At 49.9% G+C, this 13,129-nt stretch overlaps 9 protein-coding genes across 9 annotated transcripts; 5 read left to right on the forward strand and 4 right to left on the reverse strand.

Annotated features, from left to right (window-relative positions):
• Positions 1–878: 878 nt before the first annotated feature.
• On the reverse strand, positions 879–1,397 carry PFLUO_LOCUS1942 (uncharacterized protein; the record flags this gene model as incomplete). The annotated part of the gene is made up of 1 exon (XM_073779032.1): positions 879–1,397. One exon carries the CDS (start codon positions 1,395–1,397, stop codon positions 879–881), a length of 519 nt encoding a protein of 172 aa, XP_073636028.1.
• A 136-nt stretch (positions 1,398–1,533) lies between these two features.
• On the forward strand, positions 1,534–2,075 carry PFLUO_LOCUS1943 (uncharacterized protein; the record flags this gene model as incomplete). Its single annotated transcript, XM_073779034.1, has 2 exons — positions 1,534–1,580; positions 1,808–2,075. 2 exons carry the CDS (start codon positions 1,534–1,536, stop codon positions 2,073–2,075), a joined length of 315 nt encoding a protein of 104 aa, XP_073636029.1.
• Positions 2,076–3,602: 1,527 nt separating this feature from the next.
• PFLUO_LOCUS1944 (uncharacterized protein) lies at positions 3,603–4,981 on the forward strand (the record flags this gene model as incomplete). The annotated part of the gene is made up of 3 exons (XM_073779035.1): positions 3,603–3,873; positions 3,932–4,533; positions 4,652–4,981. 3 exons carry the CDS (start codon positions 3,603–3,605, stop codon positions 4,979–4,981), a joined length of 1,203 nt encoding a protein of 400 aa, XP_073636030.1.
• Positions 4,982–6,489: 1,508 nt separating this feature from the next.
• PFLUO_LOCUS1945 (uncharacterized protein) lies at positions 6,490–7,489 on the forward strand (the record flags this gene model as incomplete). The annotated part of the gene is made up of 4 exons (XM_073779036.1): positions 6,490–6,511; positions 6,567–6,752; positions 6,804–6,893; positions 6,954–7,489. 4 exons carry the CDS (start codon positions 6,490–6,492, stop codon positions 7,487–7,489), a joined length of 834 nt encoding a protein of 277 aa, XP_073636031.1.
• A 987-nt stretch (positions 7,490–8,476) lies between these two features.
• Positions 8,477–8,846, reverse strand: PFLUO_LOCUS1946 (uncharacterized protein; the record flags this gene model as incomplete). Its single annotated transcript, XM_073779037.1, has 3 exons — positions 8,477–8,600; positions 8,667–8,713; positions 8,766–8,846. 3 exons carry the CDS (start codon positions 8,844–8,846, stop codon positions 8,477–8,479), a joined length of 252 nt encoding a protein of 83 aa, XP_073636032.1.
• A 110-nt stretch (positions 8,847–8,956) lies between these two features.
• Positions 8,957–9,950, forward strand: PFLUO_LOCUS1947 (uncharacterized protein; the record flags this gene model as incomplete). The annotated part of the gene is made up of 3 exons (XM_073779038.1): positions 8,957–8,986; positions 9,037–9,758; positions 9,818–9,950. 3 exons carry the CDS (start codon positions 8,957–8,959, stop codon positions 9,948–9,950), a joined length of 885 nt encoding a protein of 294 aa, XP_073636033.1.
• Positions 9,951–10,051: 101 nt separating this feature from the next.
• Positions 10,052–10,945, reverse strand: PFLUO_LOCUS1948 (Proteasome subunit beta type-7; the record flags this gene model as incomplete). Its single annotated transcript, XM_073779039.1, has 3 exons — positions 10,052–10,656; positions 10,716–10,863; positions 10,916–10,945. The coding sequence occupies 3 exons, from the start codon at positions 10,943–10,945 to the stop codon at positions 10,052–10,054; spliced, it is 783 nt and encodes a 260-aa protein (XP_073636034.1).
• A 364-nt stretch (positions 10,946–11,309) lies between these two features.
• On the forward strand, positions 11,310–11,996 carry PFLUO_LOCUS1949 (uncharacterized protein; the record flags this gene model as incomplete). The annotated part of the gene is made up of 1 exon (XM_073779040.1): positions 11,310–11,996. One exon carries the CDS (start codon positions 11,310–11,312, stop codon positions 11,994–11,996), a length of 687 nt encoding a protein of 228 aa, XP_073636035.1.
• Positions 11,997–12,309: 313 nt separating this feature from the next.
• On the reverse strand, positions 12,310–13,029 carry PFLUO_LOCUS1950 (uncharacterized protein; the record flags this gene model as incomplete). The annotated part of the gene is made up of 2 exons (XM_073779041.1): positions 12,310–12,854; positions 12,912–13,029. The coding sequence occupies 2 exons, from the start codon at positions 13,027–13,029 to the stop codon at positions 12,310–12,312; spliced, it is 663 nt and encodes a 220-aa protein (XP_073636036.1).
• Between the last annotated feature and the right edge of the window lie 100 nt (positions 13,030–13,129).

Raw genomic sequence — 13,129 nt, forward strand, 5'->3', positions numbered from 1 at the left:
AAGCTGTTCTCATTCCAACATCTCTCACTGGAATCGCTGTCTCAGTTCTACATGACGGGATGTATACATCTATCGCTGGGCTTGAGTTTATCTCCAGGGATGAAGCACTAAACACAAGTTTTGGCTATAAAATACCAGGAAGTCAAGTCATGATGAACATTCAGCCCCAGTCTCTGAGAGGGTTCCTGGTACTCACTGGTGAAAGAGCAATTCTTGGAATACGTCCTATATCTACTGCAGACTCAGCTTGGATCGGCCAAACAGATAACGACGGACTTCTCTCTGCATCTTACGTGCGACTAGTCACAGAAAAAGGTATCATTGCTTTTTTTGGAGACTTTGACGTGAGTGTATTCTAGTATCCGCTGTAGTTGATACGTTGCTAAAAGATCTATACAGAATCGCCGAATGGTTCGTCTAGCAATAGGAACCAAGAGCAGCTGACCCAGATAGTAGAAGTGTTGGGATTTCACGCTCAATCAACCATGTGGCGTTACTTCAGTAGCTTGGTTTTCGTGGATAGATTGCTTCTTTGCTCATCCATTAATCCACAGCCTTTCTTCTAGCCCAAATTTTTTTTTTAAAAAAAAAGAAAAGGAGGTCTTGCGGGGAATGACGAATCTCGAGGATGAGGGGGTGGAGAAAGGAAGAAAGAGTGCTGTGGATCCTTTTGAAGATGGAAGAGACGAGGCTGTTAAAAGAGCTTTATCTATAGAGAGGGCAGCTACATTTCGCATTCAGAGCGAAAATCTTAACGTAGAGATAGATCAACTAACATGACAGCGAACAGATGGGTGAGATGCATTGAGAGGACTAGAATATGGTACACGAAAGGAAGTAACGATCTTCACGAAACTCCATTTGACTGGAGAGTAAAATCATAGCTTGCACTTCTCAAACTCAGTTAGAAAATCTTCAATTTCATTGGAATCCTTTTTGAGGTCGTAGGTGATGTTGTCGATGGGAATGAGGCAGTTGCTCTCCTGGACCATAGAGTAGAATCGAACATAACGGCCAATCGAAACTATTCCGAAGAGTTTGGGGGCCTCTGATGGCGTCTTCAGGTGTTCTCTTGAGGCTGCCATGTAATTTGAAAGCTGAGTAGCTGCCCTATCACACCATCTTTCAGAGGGCATTCGGTTGGCGGGGGGAGCTCGCTTGCTCTCAACAAACAGAAATTGACAAAACTGTCCGCTGTGTTCTTTCGAGACAATGACATTCGCACGAATCAAGCTGTTCTCGGCCACTCGGGCCTCGCGTTCGATGCCGTACTTGTCCAAATAAAAATAGCGTCGCAGTATCCGCGTCCACAGGTTGTCGACCCACTGCTCCAGGCAGTTGGGGGCCACCCTGTCAAGGTAGTATTTGATGATCGGATGACTTTGTACTATTTGCATGTCAATATTTTCGATTGATGAAGCATCGTTCAGTGTAATTACCGTTTTGAGAATCACTCCGATCGGTTGGCTGGCGTCCAGTCGAATTCGCAATATTTCTTCAGTTTTGGTGTACAACACGGGAGCCCTTTCACTTATGGCTGAGGACTTCCGAGATTATAAAGCCTCAAACCTAAGACAAAAGTATGGATTGGTGCCAATGGCATAGCTAATAATACAGTGTTATCTTATTGTCTTTTTGTCTTCTATTGTTATTCACTAGCTTTGGATTCTCTCATAAATGAGATTTTAGGCCCGTGCTGAAGCCTTCAATGGTAGTCGTAAGGCTAGTAGCATAGCTAATAATACAATATTGTCTTATTGTCTTATTGTCTCATTGTCTCATTGTCTCATTGTTCTAAATATCACAGCGAGTACACCAACTATGCCACGTCCAAGGCAGCAAACTGGATAGTTGCTGACGAGGCTGGGAAGCGCTATGGCAAGGACGGCATCAATAGCGTGACTCAGAATTCAGGCAACCTGAAGACCTCGATCTACAACACCCAGACCAAACTCATGGTGTTCTTCATAAATTGGCTACTATATCCACCAAAGCTGGGTGTCTATACCAGACTATATGCGAGCTTCAGCCCAGAGATCACAGAAAAGCAGCAGGGCGGCTACATCATCCCGTGAGGGAGAGTTCAGGCCCGAAACCCTCGGGAAAAATAATTACAAAGCACTGAAATTAGGCAGGAGGAAAGAGTTGTGGGATTGGATCGAAGCTCAGATCGAGGCGCATGCTTGAGTAATGCACTGCCAGATTGTTGGTTAGGAGTATGAACAGCAGATAAGACGGGAAACGGTTTTTATAGCAATTACACGTGAAATACACCGTTCAAGGTCTCGCCAACTTCATGTAATGCCAACGTCGGCTCTTCTTCCATGGCGTCGTCATCGCAAAATTGTTTTAACGTGGACTTTATAAGAAAGGAACAAAGCTCTTTGGTTAGAGGCGAACAGGACAGAAATGGGGAGATATTAGCTGGACAAACACAGACGAGTACTCTTGAGCAGGCCACGTATGAGCGCCGTCAAGCTCGGACACCGTATTTTGGACTGTTTTCTAGGCTAGACAGCGCAATAATATCTTTAGTCGCTTCCAATCTCTTTTTAAGGGCACTTTCTAGAATAAATTAATATGAGAAAAGCGAGAAGAATATGATGTATTACTGTATTCGGCTCTCAGCATACTGGGTTTGGCGCTCATTTGTTTTCGGAACTCTACTGCGCGGTGCGCCTAGTGTTGAATATCAGCTCCCATTATGTAACACGGAATAGGAATGCAGACATTCTGGGGAATCGCAACCACAGAAAACGGATCGTAGCGCACAGACCTTATAGTGCAGATCCCTAACTCTTTCACTCTTCCCGTAGATCCTGGCATGGTCACTAACCATAAACAGTAACCTGAATTCAGGCGAAAATAAATATGAAAGAAAACATAGTAGCATCCAGAGTCCGACTAGGATTATGGAATCTTGAAACTATGACTTTTGGAAAATAATCTCTCATAATAGAGAAGTGGTCGCCCTGCTGTATTTGGCTGGTGCATTGCGTGTGACGTACTATTGAGCAACATACTCGTCTAATCAGTTTCTTTGCAATGATCGCATTACAACAGTCATGCTGCTTCTTCAGGTGTGAGCCAGCCTTTCTTTGTTCTTCCTCGTACATAGGTAGGGACGACCCGATTTAGCTTATCAAATTTCACTATAAACTCGATTGTTCATGTTAGGGTCCGTCTTTAATCTGTTCCGGAGGATAATATACGCTCCCAGTCATTTCGAGTTGTTATTCTGTTTATCTGGGGATGTGGGGTTGATGCTGTTCCCAGCGGACCATTTGCCTAAACAGGTAGGTATGCGCAAGTAACGCTTCCGAATAAGGCAAAAGCATCTACTCTGGCATGGGCAGAGCCTTATTTTGAAACGAGTGTTCGCAGAGCAGCGTTCGGAGAGCATGCAAACAATCATGGAGACTTAAGCCTGAAACCGGGGAAGAGACCATCCTCTCATTCCTGTCTTTGATCCCAGGAGGTATAAAATCGTGATCGGACCCCCAACTCAACTGACGCCGTGCTCGTTACTGTGATAACATTGTCTAACCATTATTACCCCAGCCCTCTTATATCCATTCAAAATTTTCATCTCCAACCACAAAATGAAGTCAGCTTTCTACGCTGCTCTTGCAGCGTCCGCCAGCGTTGTTCAAGCCAACCCGGTTTCCAAGCGTGCTGTTACTGATGCCGACATCCTCAACTATGCTTTGACTCTCGAGCACCTTGAGGCGACTTTCTATGCCCAGGGTCTCCAGAACTACTCGCATTCTGACTTTGTCAATGCTGGATACGCTGATCCATTCTACGACAACCTTATGACGGTTGCCTCTGATGAGAAGACGCACGTCAATTTTCTGACTAGCGCTCTCCAGGGTAAGTTTAGCCTCCTTCAATTGAAGTTCGGGGACTGCCAAAACTGACATTTGACAAGCCGCTGGTGCTCCCGCCACTGCTGAATGCACTTATTCCTTCCCGGCTACCGATGTGGACAGCTTTGTGGCCCTCGCCAACGTCCTTGAGGGGGTTGGTGTCAGCGCCTACCTCGGAGCTGCTGCTTCCATCGCGAACAAGATGTACCTCACTGACGCGGGCTCCATCCTGACGGTTGAGGCCCGACACAGCTCTTACCTCCGCGCCGCTGCTGGCGAGGTTCCCTTCGCCCAGCCTTTCGACAACCCCCTCGACTTTGATGAAGTCTACACGGTTGCTTCTCCGTTTATTGTGTCTTGCCCCAGCAGCAATCCTCCTCTGCCCGTTAAGGCATTCCCCTCTTTGACTAGTACTTCGACCGGCACCCTTCTGACCGGATCCAATGTCTCCCTCGCCACAGGAAAGGGGTTCGTTGCCAGCGAGTCTGTCTACGCCGCTTTCATCACCGTCACTGGCCCCATCTGGGCTACTGTCACTCCTTCTAATGGCGGCTACTCCGTTACCATCCCCAGTGGTGTTGAGGGTCAGAGCTATGTCGTCCTCACCTCTTCCAATGACAAGGTCTCTGACAGCAACATCATTGCCGGGCCTGCAATTCTCGAGGTACGTTGAAAACAGCGATTTTGTTCCCGCAGCGAGCGGTTCTCACGTCCCGTCTCATTTGGTGATTCTTGATTCACAACCCATTTTCTTTACTAATCTTTATATCTTTCTCTTACAGATTGGTGCCAAGAATGGCCGCCTGACCACTGGCTGCACTGGTGGTAGCAACTCTACTGTCGGTCCGAGCCAGTCGGGTCAATCTGGTCAATCCGGTCAGTCTGGTCAATCCGGTCAGTCTGGTCAATCCGGTCAGTCTGGTCAGTCCGGTCAGTCTGGTCAGTCCGGTCAGTCCGGTCAGTCGGGTCAGTCGGGTCAGTCAGGTCAGTCTGGTCAGTCCACCCAGGCTGCTACTCCTAGCAGCCCCGCCATCTTCACGGGTGCCGCCTCAAGCGTCCAGCCTGCGGTTGGCTTCCTTGCTGCCGTTATTGGTGTCATGCTCCTGCAGTAAATCAATGACTGGCCGCTAGGAAGGCTACACTAGTCGGTGTGGCTGCTCACCTCATTTTTTTTTTGATGTGAGATGCTGTTGCTACTGGCTGGATTCGATCAAGATCAAAGTATTTGTGGCCTTACTGCGACTGGCTGGCCGTTTTGCATGTCCATTCTAGACATGCTTTGTTGTCCGGTTATCTGAACTGAAGTTTGCTTTGTCATTTCGAGATTTCTCTTTCTCCGCGTTGGTCAGACCATATATGGAGTATTGCGTAATAATTAATAGGAAGCACAGTGGAAATGTTCATGATACTTGTCCTCGTAGTACACAACAAGAGAAATTAAATTGTGTTACAAGAAGAAACACACAAGACCTAGGTCTGGTAGCGGAATGCCAAGATTAGTCTCAGTGTCGGAAGCGAGAATTCTGGTATACACTGCTACTACCGAATGCAGCCAAAGATTCCGATTTGGAGGTCACGAATTGTCTGGGTTATTTTATCATTCCGACCAGGAGTTGTGGGTGGAATTTAGAGAGTGCTGGAATGCTTGGTGTATTATCCGGCTGATAGAATCCTTCCTCGACATTTGTCTTCGGATTGAATAAGGCTGTAGAGCCTATTATACGAGCTATTGGTGAAAGAATTGTCTTACTTCTTGATATGGACAGTAACGGAATATTCTTTTATGCTATGGTTTAATCACGGCACCCGAAATCTCCTCGTGAACGTAGCTGACGATGAAGCAGGTGACGTAGCTTAGGTGAAAGGACCGCAACTGTTCATAATCGCAGTTCAGCTTCTCGCTCTCGTTCTCGGTCGCTCTCGTTAGCAAGGTATCCGAAGGCTGTTCTCTAATCTACTAGGAATTCAATTCCAAGGATTCTAGGAGCTGGAATGTTCGCTTAAATCCAAACCAAGTTTCACGCTTTGTTCTCATCCGCAAATAGAAATCGATTATCCTATTCCGGCCGTAGAAGTCACGTTACTTTGATTGTCATTCCCTAATTAGACAGGCACCATAAAGCTTATGGAAACTCGTCCAAATATCGACAGTGTATCTCCGAGAAGATCCTTGGTAGTTCATTGAAGATAATCGATCGGGATCCGCCAATGATAGCGGGACGATCCCCATAGTACCCCATAGGGTGGATCCCCATCGGGCGGCCCAAGGAACAACCCTCTTGCACTTTCTATTAGCGAAAGCGAGTGGTGACGCAAAGATCAAGAACCATTCATTGTATACAGGACCTGCTGGTTGAGAGTATAATTTTCGTATAGCTGCGGAAAGTAAAGTTTCCGCGAGCATCAACTGACTCCAATCGATTGCTCTAGAGCAGACTCGGAACGAGTACAAATTTCTCCTGAACCCCCGGGTTTGACGCGATTTTTTTTTCTTCTGAATTAATTAAGATTACTATCTTGTGCTCTTTCATTCTTAGTCAAAGATCCTAAATTGAACATGAAGGTCAGTCATTGTGCATTGGTTGGTGCTGCTGCTGGTATTGTCCACGGCATACCACTTATGAAACGTGCGGTCAATGACGGTATGTTTTCAAATCCCACGGGGAACCTTCTGTACTGATCAGTGACAATGAATAGCAACCATTCTCAACTATGCATTGACGCTTGAACATCTCGAAGCAACTTTCTATCAGCAGGGCCTTCAAAACTACACTCACCAGGACTTTCTCAGTGCTGGATTTCCGGACCCTTTCTATTCCAATTTGCAACAAGTTGCATCAGACGAACAGACTCATGTCCAGTTCCTGACAAGCGCCCTAGGCGGTATGTGAGCCCAAGTATTACAATTATCAATCATTAACAATCGCTTTCTAGCCGCGGGTGCCCCAGCAGTTGCACAGTGCAGCTACTCGTTCCCAGCAACTGACCCGAAGAGTTTTGTTTCACTTGCAAATGTCTTAGAGGGTAATTAGCCCACCCTCACTATACCAACAGAGGTTTGCTATATTAACACTTGCTGCCTAGGGGTCGGAGTCAGTGCTTACCTTGGGGCGGCTGCTTCTATCGTCAACAAGACATATCTCACTGCGGCAGGAAGCATCCTCACTGTCGAGGCCCGCCACAATGCCTACCTTCGGGCTGCACAAGGCCAAGTCCCTTTTCCCCAGCCTTTCGACAACCCCCTTGATTTTAATGAGGTTTATACGGTTGCCTCGCCGTTTATTACTTCATGTCCTTCCAGCAACATGCAGCTTCCAGTGAAAGCTTTCCCGTCTCTCACAATGACTCCCACTGGGAATGTCATGAACGGATCCACGGCGACTTTGATGGCTGGTCCCGGATTTAACTCCACAAATAATTCGACCCTGTCAGCCGCTTTTATAACGGTCACCGGGCCTGTCTATACACCCCTCAAATCACTTAATAATGGTCAGTTTGTCGTGACTATTCCTGGAGGTATCGAGGGTCAGAGCTACGTTGTCTTGACGAGTAGTATGAGCGGCGTGAGTGATGATAATATCGTGGCTGGGCCAGCCATACTTGATGTGGTTACAATGTAAAGGACGTCTTCTGCTGAACATATTGGTTTTCACCCACAGGCAGGTGCTCGCAAAAAAAGTCTTGTTCAGTTGCTATATCCTGAATGTACAATCGCTGTCTTAATAGTTTTTTTTTTTCTTGTTATTTTTTTCCTCGTTCTGGCCAAAGCCTGGGGCCTGCCAGATTTGTAGTTCGTTGCCCAATCGGTGACTGATGAAAATATAAGGTTCTCTTCCGTGGACTGGATAAAACCCTCTTCATCAGGTACATCCTCAGCGTCCACTCATAATAACAAGCAACACTGCTTTCTCTGAGTGGTACAAACAGCTATGGCCATACTCTCTTTCTGCATCTAAGATTGGTTGGAACACTGAAATTTGTAAAGTACTCGCGATCCAAGCAGTTAAAGCTGGGTCCCAGGGCACAAAGTTTTAGTACCTATATGCCTCCTGTGGAATTCATACGCACCAGCGTAGTCGCAATATGTTGAGGCGTGGTGGGACTTGAAGATACATGATGAGGCTGGGTCTCTCTAGGGGGCGGCAAACACGATAACGCGGGCATAGGTTTGCAAAATACTAAGCAACGCTCATTGGTGGTCTTTGCCCATGAGGACCTAGTGGCCAGAGCCGTGTGTATTGATGATAATTACTTATGGAACAAAGGACCTTTATCTAATGTGCGAGCCTGGTTTCTGTTGAATATGGTACACTCGGAAATATATATTCTTTGGGGGTATAGTACACAGCACAACCAAGTTGACCCTCCTAGACCAATAATGATACAAGCATCCTAGACTCATAAACCCCTCCACTCGAATCTAAACCAGACCTAATATACAGAAATGGGAATTGACCAGAAAGGAAACTCGACTCGCCCTCCGCTCTCGGGCAAAATCGGATCCCTAGCCCATCGCATAGGGCAGCGAAGCAATTTCTCTTCGGTGAGCAGGACGAGAGCAACGCCGTAGACAACGGCCAGGCACGAGAACCGCACGGGATCAACAATCAACGGATATTGCGAATTCCCGGGGCCGCGTACAGCTCCAGCTGGCGCTGGCCTTTGCGCAGCAGGTACTCGATGGCTCCGAAGTCTTTCTTGTTCACCGAGAGATGTTTTTGGAATTCCGCGCTGGAAATGCCGGGTGGTCATCTTAGTCGGACTGTACCGATGAGATGAGAGGGGGGTGCGACATACCGGGCATAGGCCTTGAAGTTGGCTCTGGACTCCTGGGTATGTTCAGTCTGAGGGAACCAAAAAAAAGGAAAGAAAATAAAGATAGGCAAGATCGCTTACAGTAGGTTTTTTCCGGATCTCGCGCAGACATTGGCGGTACAGGGACAACACCTCGCGCTGCAGACCGGAGAGCCGCGCCATGATGATGGGAGGTGGACGATCTGCGCTCCGTTTCCCGCCGGGGCTTTGGGGCAAAGGCGGAGGCGGAGGGAGTTTACCTACTGACCACTATTTAACGTTTCCCTCTCGCCATGTTCAGTCGCTCAGCCATGTCCTTCTCAGTAAGTGACCCTCTTCTCTCCTTATTTCTTTCTTTACTGACGATCTTCAGCGACTCATCCGCTTCCTAGCCAAGGATGGCAACGTCTACTACGGTGACGCAATCCTCCCCGCCGGCAAGAGCGATATCGCAACAGCCACCAGCGCGAAGGTCATCCAGGGCGACATCTTCGGCCAGCACCGCGTGACCGACCAGATTGCCGACGTGAAGCTGCTGCTTTCACCACTCGCCCGCAAAGATATCGGCACGGTGCGCTGTCTGGGCCTGAACTACGAGCAGCACGCCCGCGAGTCCAACCTGCCCATCCCGAAGTACCCGGTTCTGTTCTTCAAGCCCGTCACTGCGATCGCGGGTCCGGTCGATGATATCCCCGTCGCGGACATTGCCCAGCAGGGCGAGGGACTGGACTACGAGTGTGAGCTCGTCGCTGTCATTGGGAAGGAGGCCCGCAATGTGCCGGAGAGCCAGGCTCTCGACTATGTCCTCGGTTATGCGGTCGGGAATGACGTCTCCCACCGGGACTGGCAGATCAAGCGCGGCGGGGGCCAGTGGGGGCTGGGGAAGGGGTTTGATGGCTGGGCGCCGTTTGGGCCTGGTATCGTCTCGTCCAGTGTCATCGCTGACCCCAACGCTCTGCACATCTCGACCAAGTTGAATGGCCAGACTGTGCAGTCGTCCTCGACCCGGGATATGATCTTTGGCGTGGCCAAGACTATTGCGTTCCTGTCGCAGGGCACAACGCTCTTGCCCGGCGATCTGATCTTCACCGGAACGTGAGTCTACTCTTTCTCTCTCCTCTTTTTCGACTCTAGCTAACTCGCAGACCCTCCAGACCCCAAGGCGTCGGCATGGGCCGCAAGCCCCAGCTGTGGCTGAAGGATGGCGATTCGGTGGAAGTGTCCCTCGAGGGCGTGGGAACGTGTGTCAACCGGGTGGTATACGATAAGCCTGCTGCCCGGCTGTGAGGGTTGTACATAGAGAGAGATGTCTATACCATAGGGCACATAACTAGTGATTCAATCGATCTCATTCATGAAAGGAAAACAAATAAAGGACAATTATGCGTCTAACTGGTCTGCGACCCGTAGCCCCTGATGGTCTCGGCAAACGCCCAGCTCTGGCCTTCAATCTGCTCATCCTCCCGCAAGTCAATGCCCTCCTGCGTGATCACCGCTATCGAGTACTTGTCCAGACTCCGCGCGTCACGGTAGAACAGAACCTTCAAGCATTCCTTCAGCGCCTCAATGGCCTCTTCACGGCTGATCGTCTCGATACCCCTCTCATCAGGGAATTTACGACGCAGAATCGGAACGGCAAGGTGGGCACCGAACCCGGTGGCCAGGTGCGGCGAGGAGAAGGTCGTGCCCAGCAGATCGGCGGAGCTGAGGAACGGCTGGTCGTCGGCGTCGAAGCCCGCGACGAGGATGTGGTTCCACAGCGGGTTGAACTCGGAGCGGCGTTTGTAGAACACCTTCGCCAGGTAGGTGTGCAGGTTCTTGGCGTTGAGCATGTTGCCGTGCGAGGAGTAGTTCTCGCGAATGTCGATCGATTCGAGCAGTCGGTCGATGTATTGCATGTCAGACACATCGCCGCCGAATCCGACGACTGCCTTGCCGCCAAACACACGCAGACGCTTGACGTCCGTGAATCGGGCTAGAGATCCGTACGATGCTGGATAAATATCCCCCCGTTAGTTTGTGGCCAACACGCAAGTACCGTCGAATGCATACCCAGGTTATCGGTCGCGAGAACAACGCCGCCTTTAAACTTAACGCCCAACACTGATGTTCCCGTCACGGCGGGAGACGTTGTGTGGGCCTTAGGGCCGGAGGTCTGGAGGTAGGTGCTGTTGTAGGCGCCGTAGACATCGTCCCTGGGCTGCCGACACGGTGAGCAATGGGGACAGGACTTGCAGAAGGGGATAACTTACACGACCCCAAGCTTCAGGAAAGTGATTCATGATGGGCGGAGAGTGGGGGAAGAGATTAAACGAAGGTCCAAGGGAAGTCGAGGTAGACAACAGATGACGAGCTTCCTAGGCAGGCGAGCTGACGGAGCTCGCCTTTGTCATCGGGTCACGGGACCTACAACCCAAGTATAGAGGGAATCTTTTCCGGAGACAACTGATTGACAGTATGAGAGAATATATTATTCTTTTACCTATCATTGCTGGGCAGTGTTTTCTGGGTGTGGAAACTGCTACTTTTTGGTTGTCCAGCATTCCAAAGTTGCTTCATCCGCACAGCCACCCTGCTGGTCGATCCGGAGTTGTTATTTAACTTTCGCTCTCCCTCTCTTTCCAACATGCCACAACAGCAGTAGTCATGTCTTCCCGCTCAGGCTCAATAGACTCGGCAGACTCGGCGGACTCGGTGCCCCCAACTCAGGACGAGCAAGGCCCAGCTCGTATCTATCCGATCTCCAAGAGCTCCTTCCGCCGACACTATGAGATCAAATCGCCGGACAACCGAACCCTCTTCTACGCCGATGTCTCCTCATTGACACGGAACAAGCCCGACATCACCCTCCATGCGGGCAGCGACACCAGTGCGCCAATTGTGGCAGTCAGCCAGTTCCTCAAACTGTCACACAACTACAAGCTGGGTCTGGGCAACCCCGATGACCCAGGAAACATGCAATGGGAGGATATGAGACGAGAGAGCATTCGCGGCAACAAACACCGCATTGAAATGAACATTCGCGACTCCTCCAGTCCAGACACTCCCACCCAGAGACGCTCTTTTCTGTGGAAGCGCACGCGCCATGTCATGGTGGAGGACTCGACGCGGAGGTGGGGGAGCGTGCGCAACTACAAGCTGGTGGACGAGAGGTCCGACCAAGTCGTGGCTGTTTTTACAAGCGAGCGGACTTACAGCAAGTGTGGAAAGATCCAGATCAAGGTGGAATATGGGGACGATTTTGATCGAATTGTCTTCATTTCCTGCCTGAGCCTGTATGAGAAGGCCAAACGGCGCGCTCGGGCTGCGTCGGCAGGCGGCGGTGGCGCCTAGAGCAGATCGCAGACACGGCGACTATCTTTGTGGACTGTCGAGTCCATCCCTGACGTACATATATTTCTTCTGTCCATGTGACTCTTTCCGGTCAACTGGGCTGTATCCCGCCAGATGTTGATGACGGACCGGCGTGAATATGAGAATCGAATCCGATCACAGAATGAGCTTTGCTCATTGCAGATCGTAGAGACGCTATTTCCATTTGGTTCATCCAAAATGGTTGATGGCGCAGGTAGTGCCCAGTTCTCCGCAGAGGCTGCCAGCATTGAAACCTCGAATAGTTTTCCAATAGCCCTACACCAACTCTGACTCAAGAATTGGCCTTCCGGGAGCCAGAAACAAATTCAATCGAGTCCCTGGATGACTTGTTCGCTTCACTTTTCTGTCGAACTTCCTGCTGGGTCTTGAGCAGCTCTTCCTTGAACCCCCAAGGCGGTAGATTGGAGGTACTCCACACCTCGTCCGGCAAAGACGTATCATACTGCGATTGCTCTTCAATACCAGCATGCTCCATCATTTTCATGAGCAAGCTGGGATTTTTCAATGACGAGGAGCTGGCCAACTTGGAGTTGAAGTGTACGCCTTGTGCTTTCAAGGAGAGGAAATGCTCAAATTTCGCATTGGCCGCTGGGTCCGGAGACCCCGGCGGAGATGGTGGTATGTCCAGATTGGGCACTGGAGGCAGAGTCAAATCCTGAATCAGGGCTCGCGAGGTTGAAAAGGGAGAGGAACGGCCGGCTTCCAAGGGCTCGTTGGATGGGGTTTGCGCGGACGCCGGTCCAAGAACTGGTCCGCTCGGGACTTCAGTGGCGGCAGGTTGCGCTTGGGGGTGCTTGCGATCCAGTGGTGTCCTATCTATAGCAAGTGTTAGTTAGCTCTTGGTGAGGTATTCAACCATGTGAAGGTCCCTACCTTGAATTGGGGCGGTTCCAGCTGTAGGTGGTGGAGACTGCTTGCGCTGGGATTTATCAGAGGGAGGATATGTCTCTACCTCGTCTTCGCTGCTGTCGTAGGCATCCAGACTGAGCATGATGTGTGAAGTGTGGGAGCAGTACTCACCCGTCGTGACCAGGATCCGTTGGAGCTGGACCATTACATAAGCGGAGGCAGCTACCGCAATCGCGTCACCT

Source organism: Penicillium psychrofluorescens (assembly GCF_964197705.1).
Source record: "Penicillium psychrofluorescens genome assembly, chromosome: 1".
NCBI classification, from domain to species: domain Eukaryota; kingdom Fungi; phylum Ascomycota; class Eurotiomycetes; order Eurotiales; family Aspergillaceae; genus Penicillium; species Penicillium psychrofluorescens.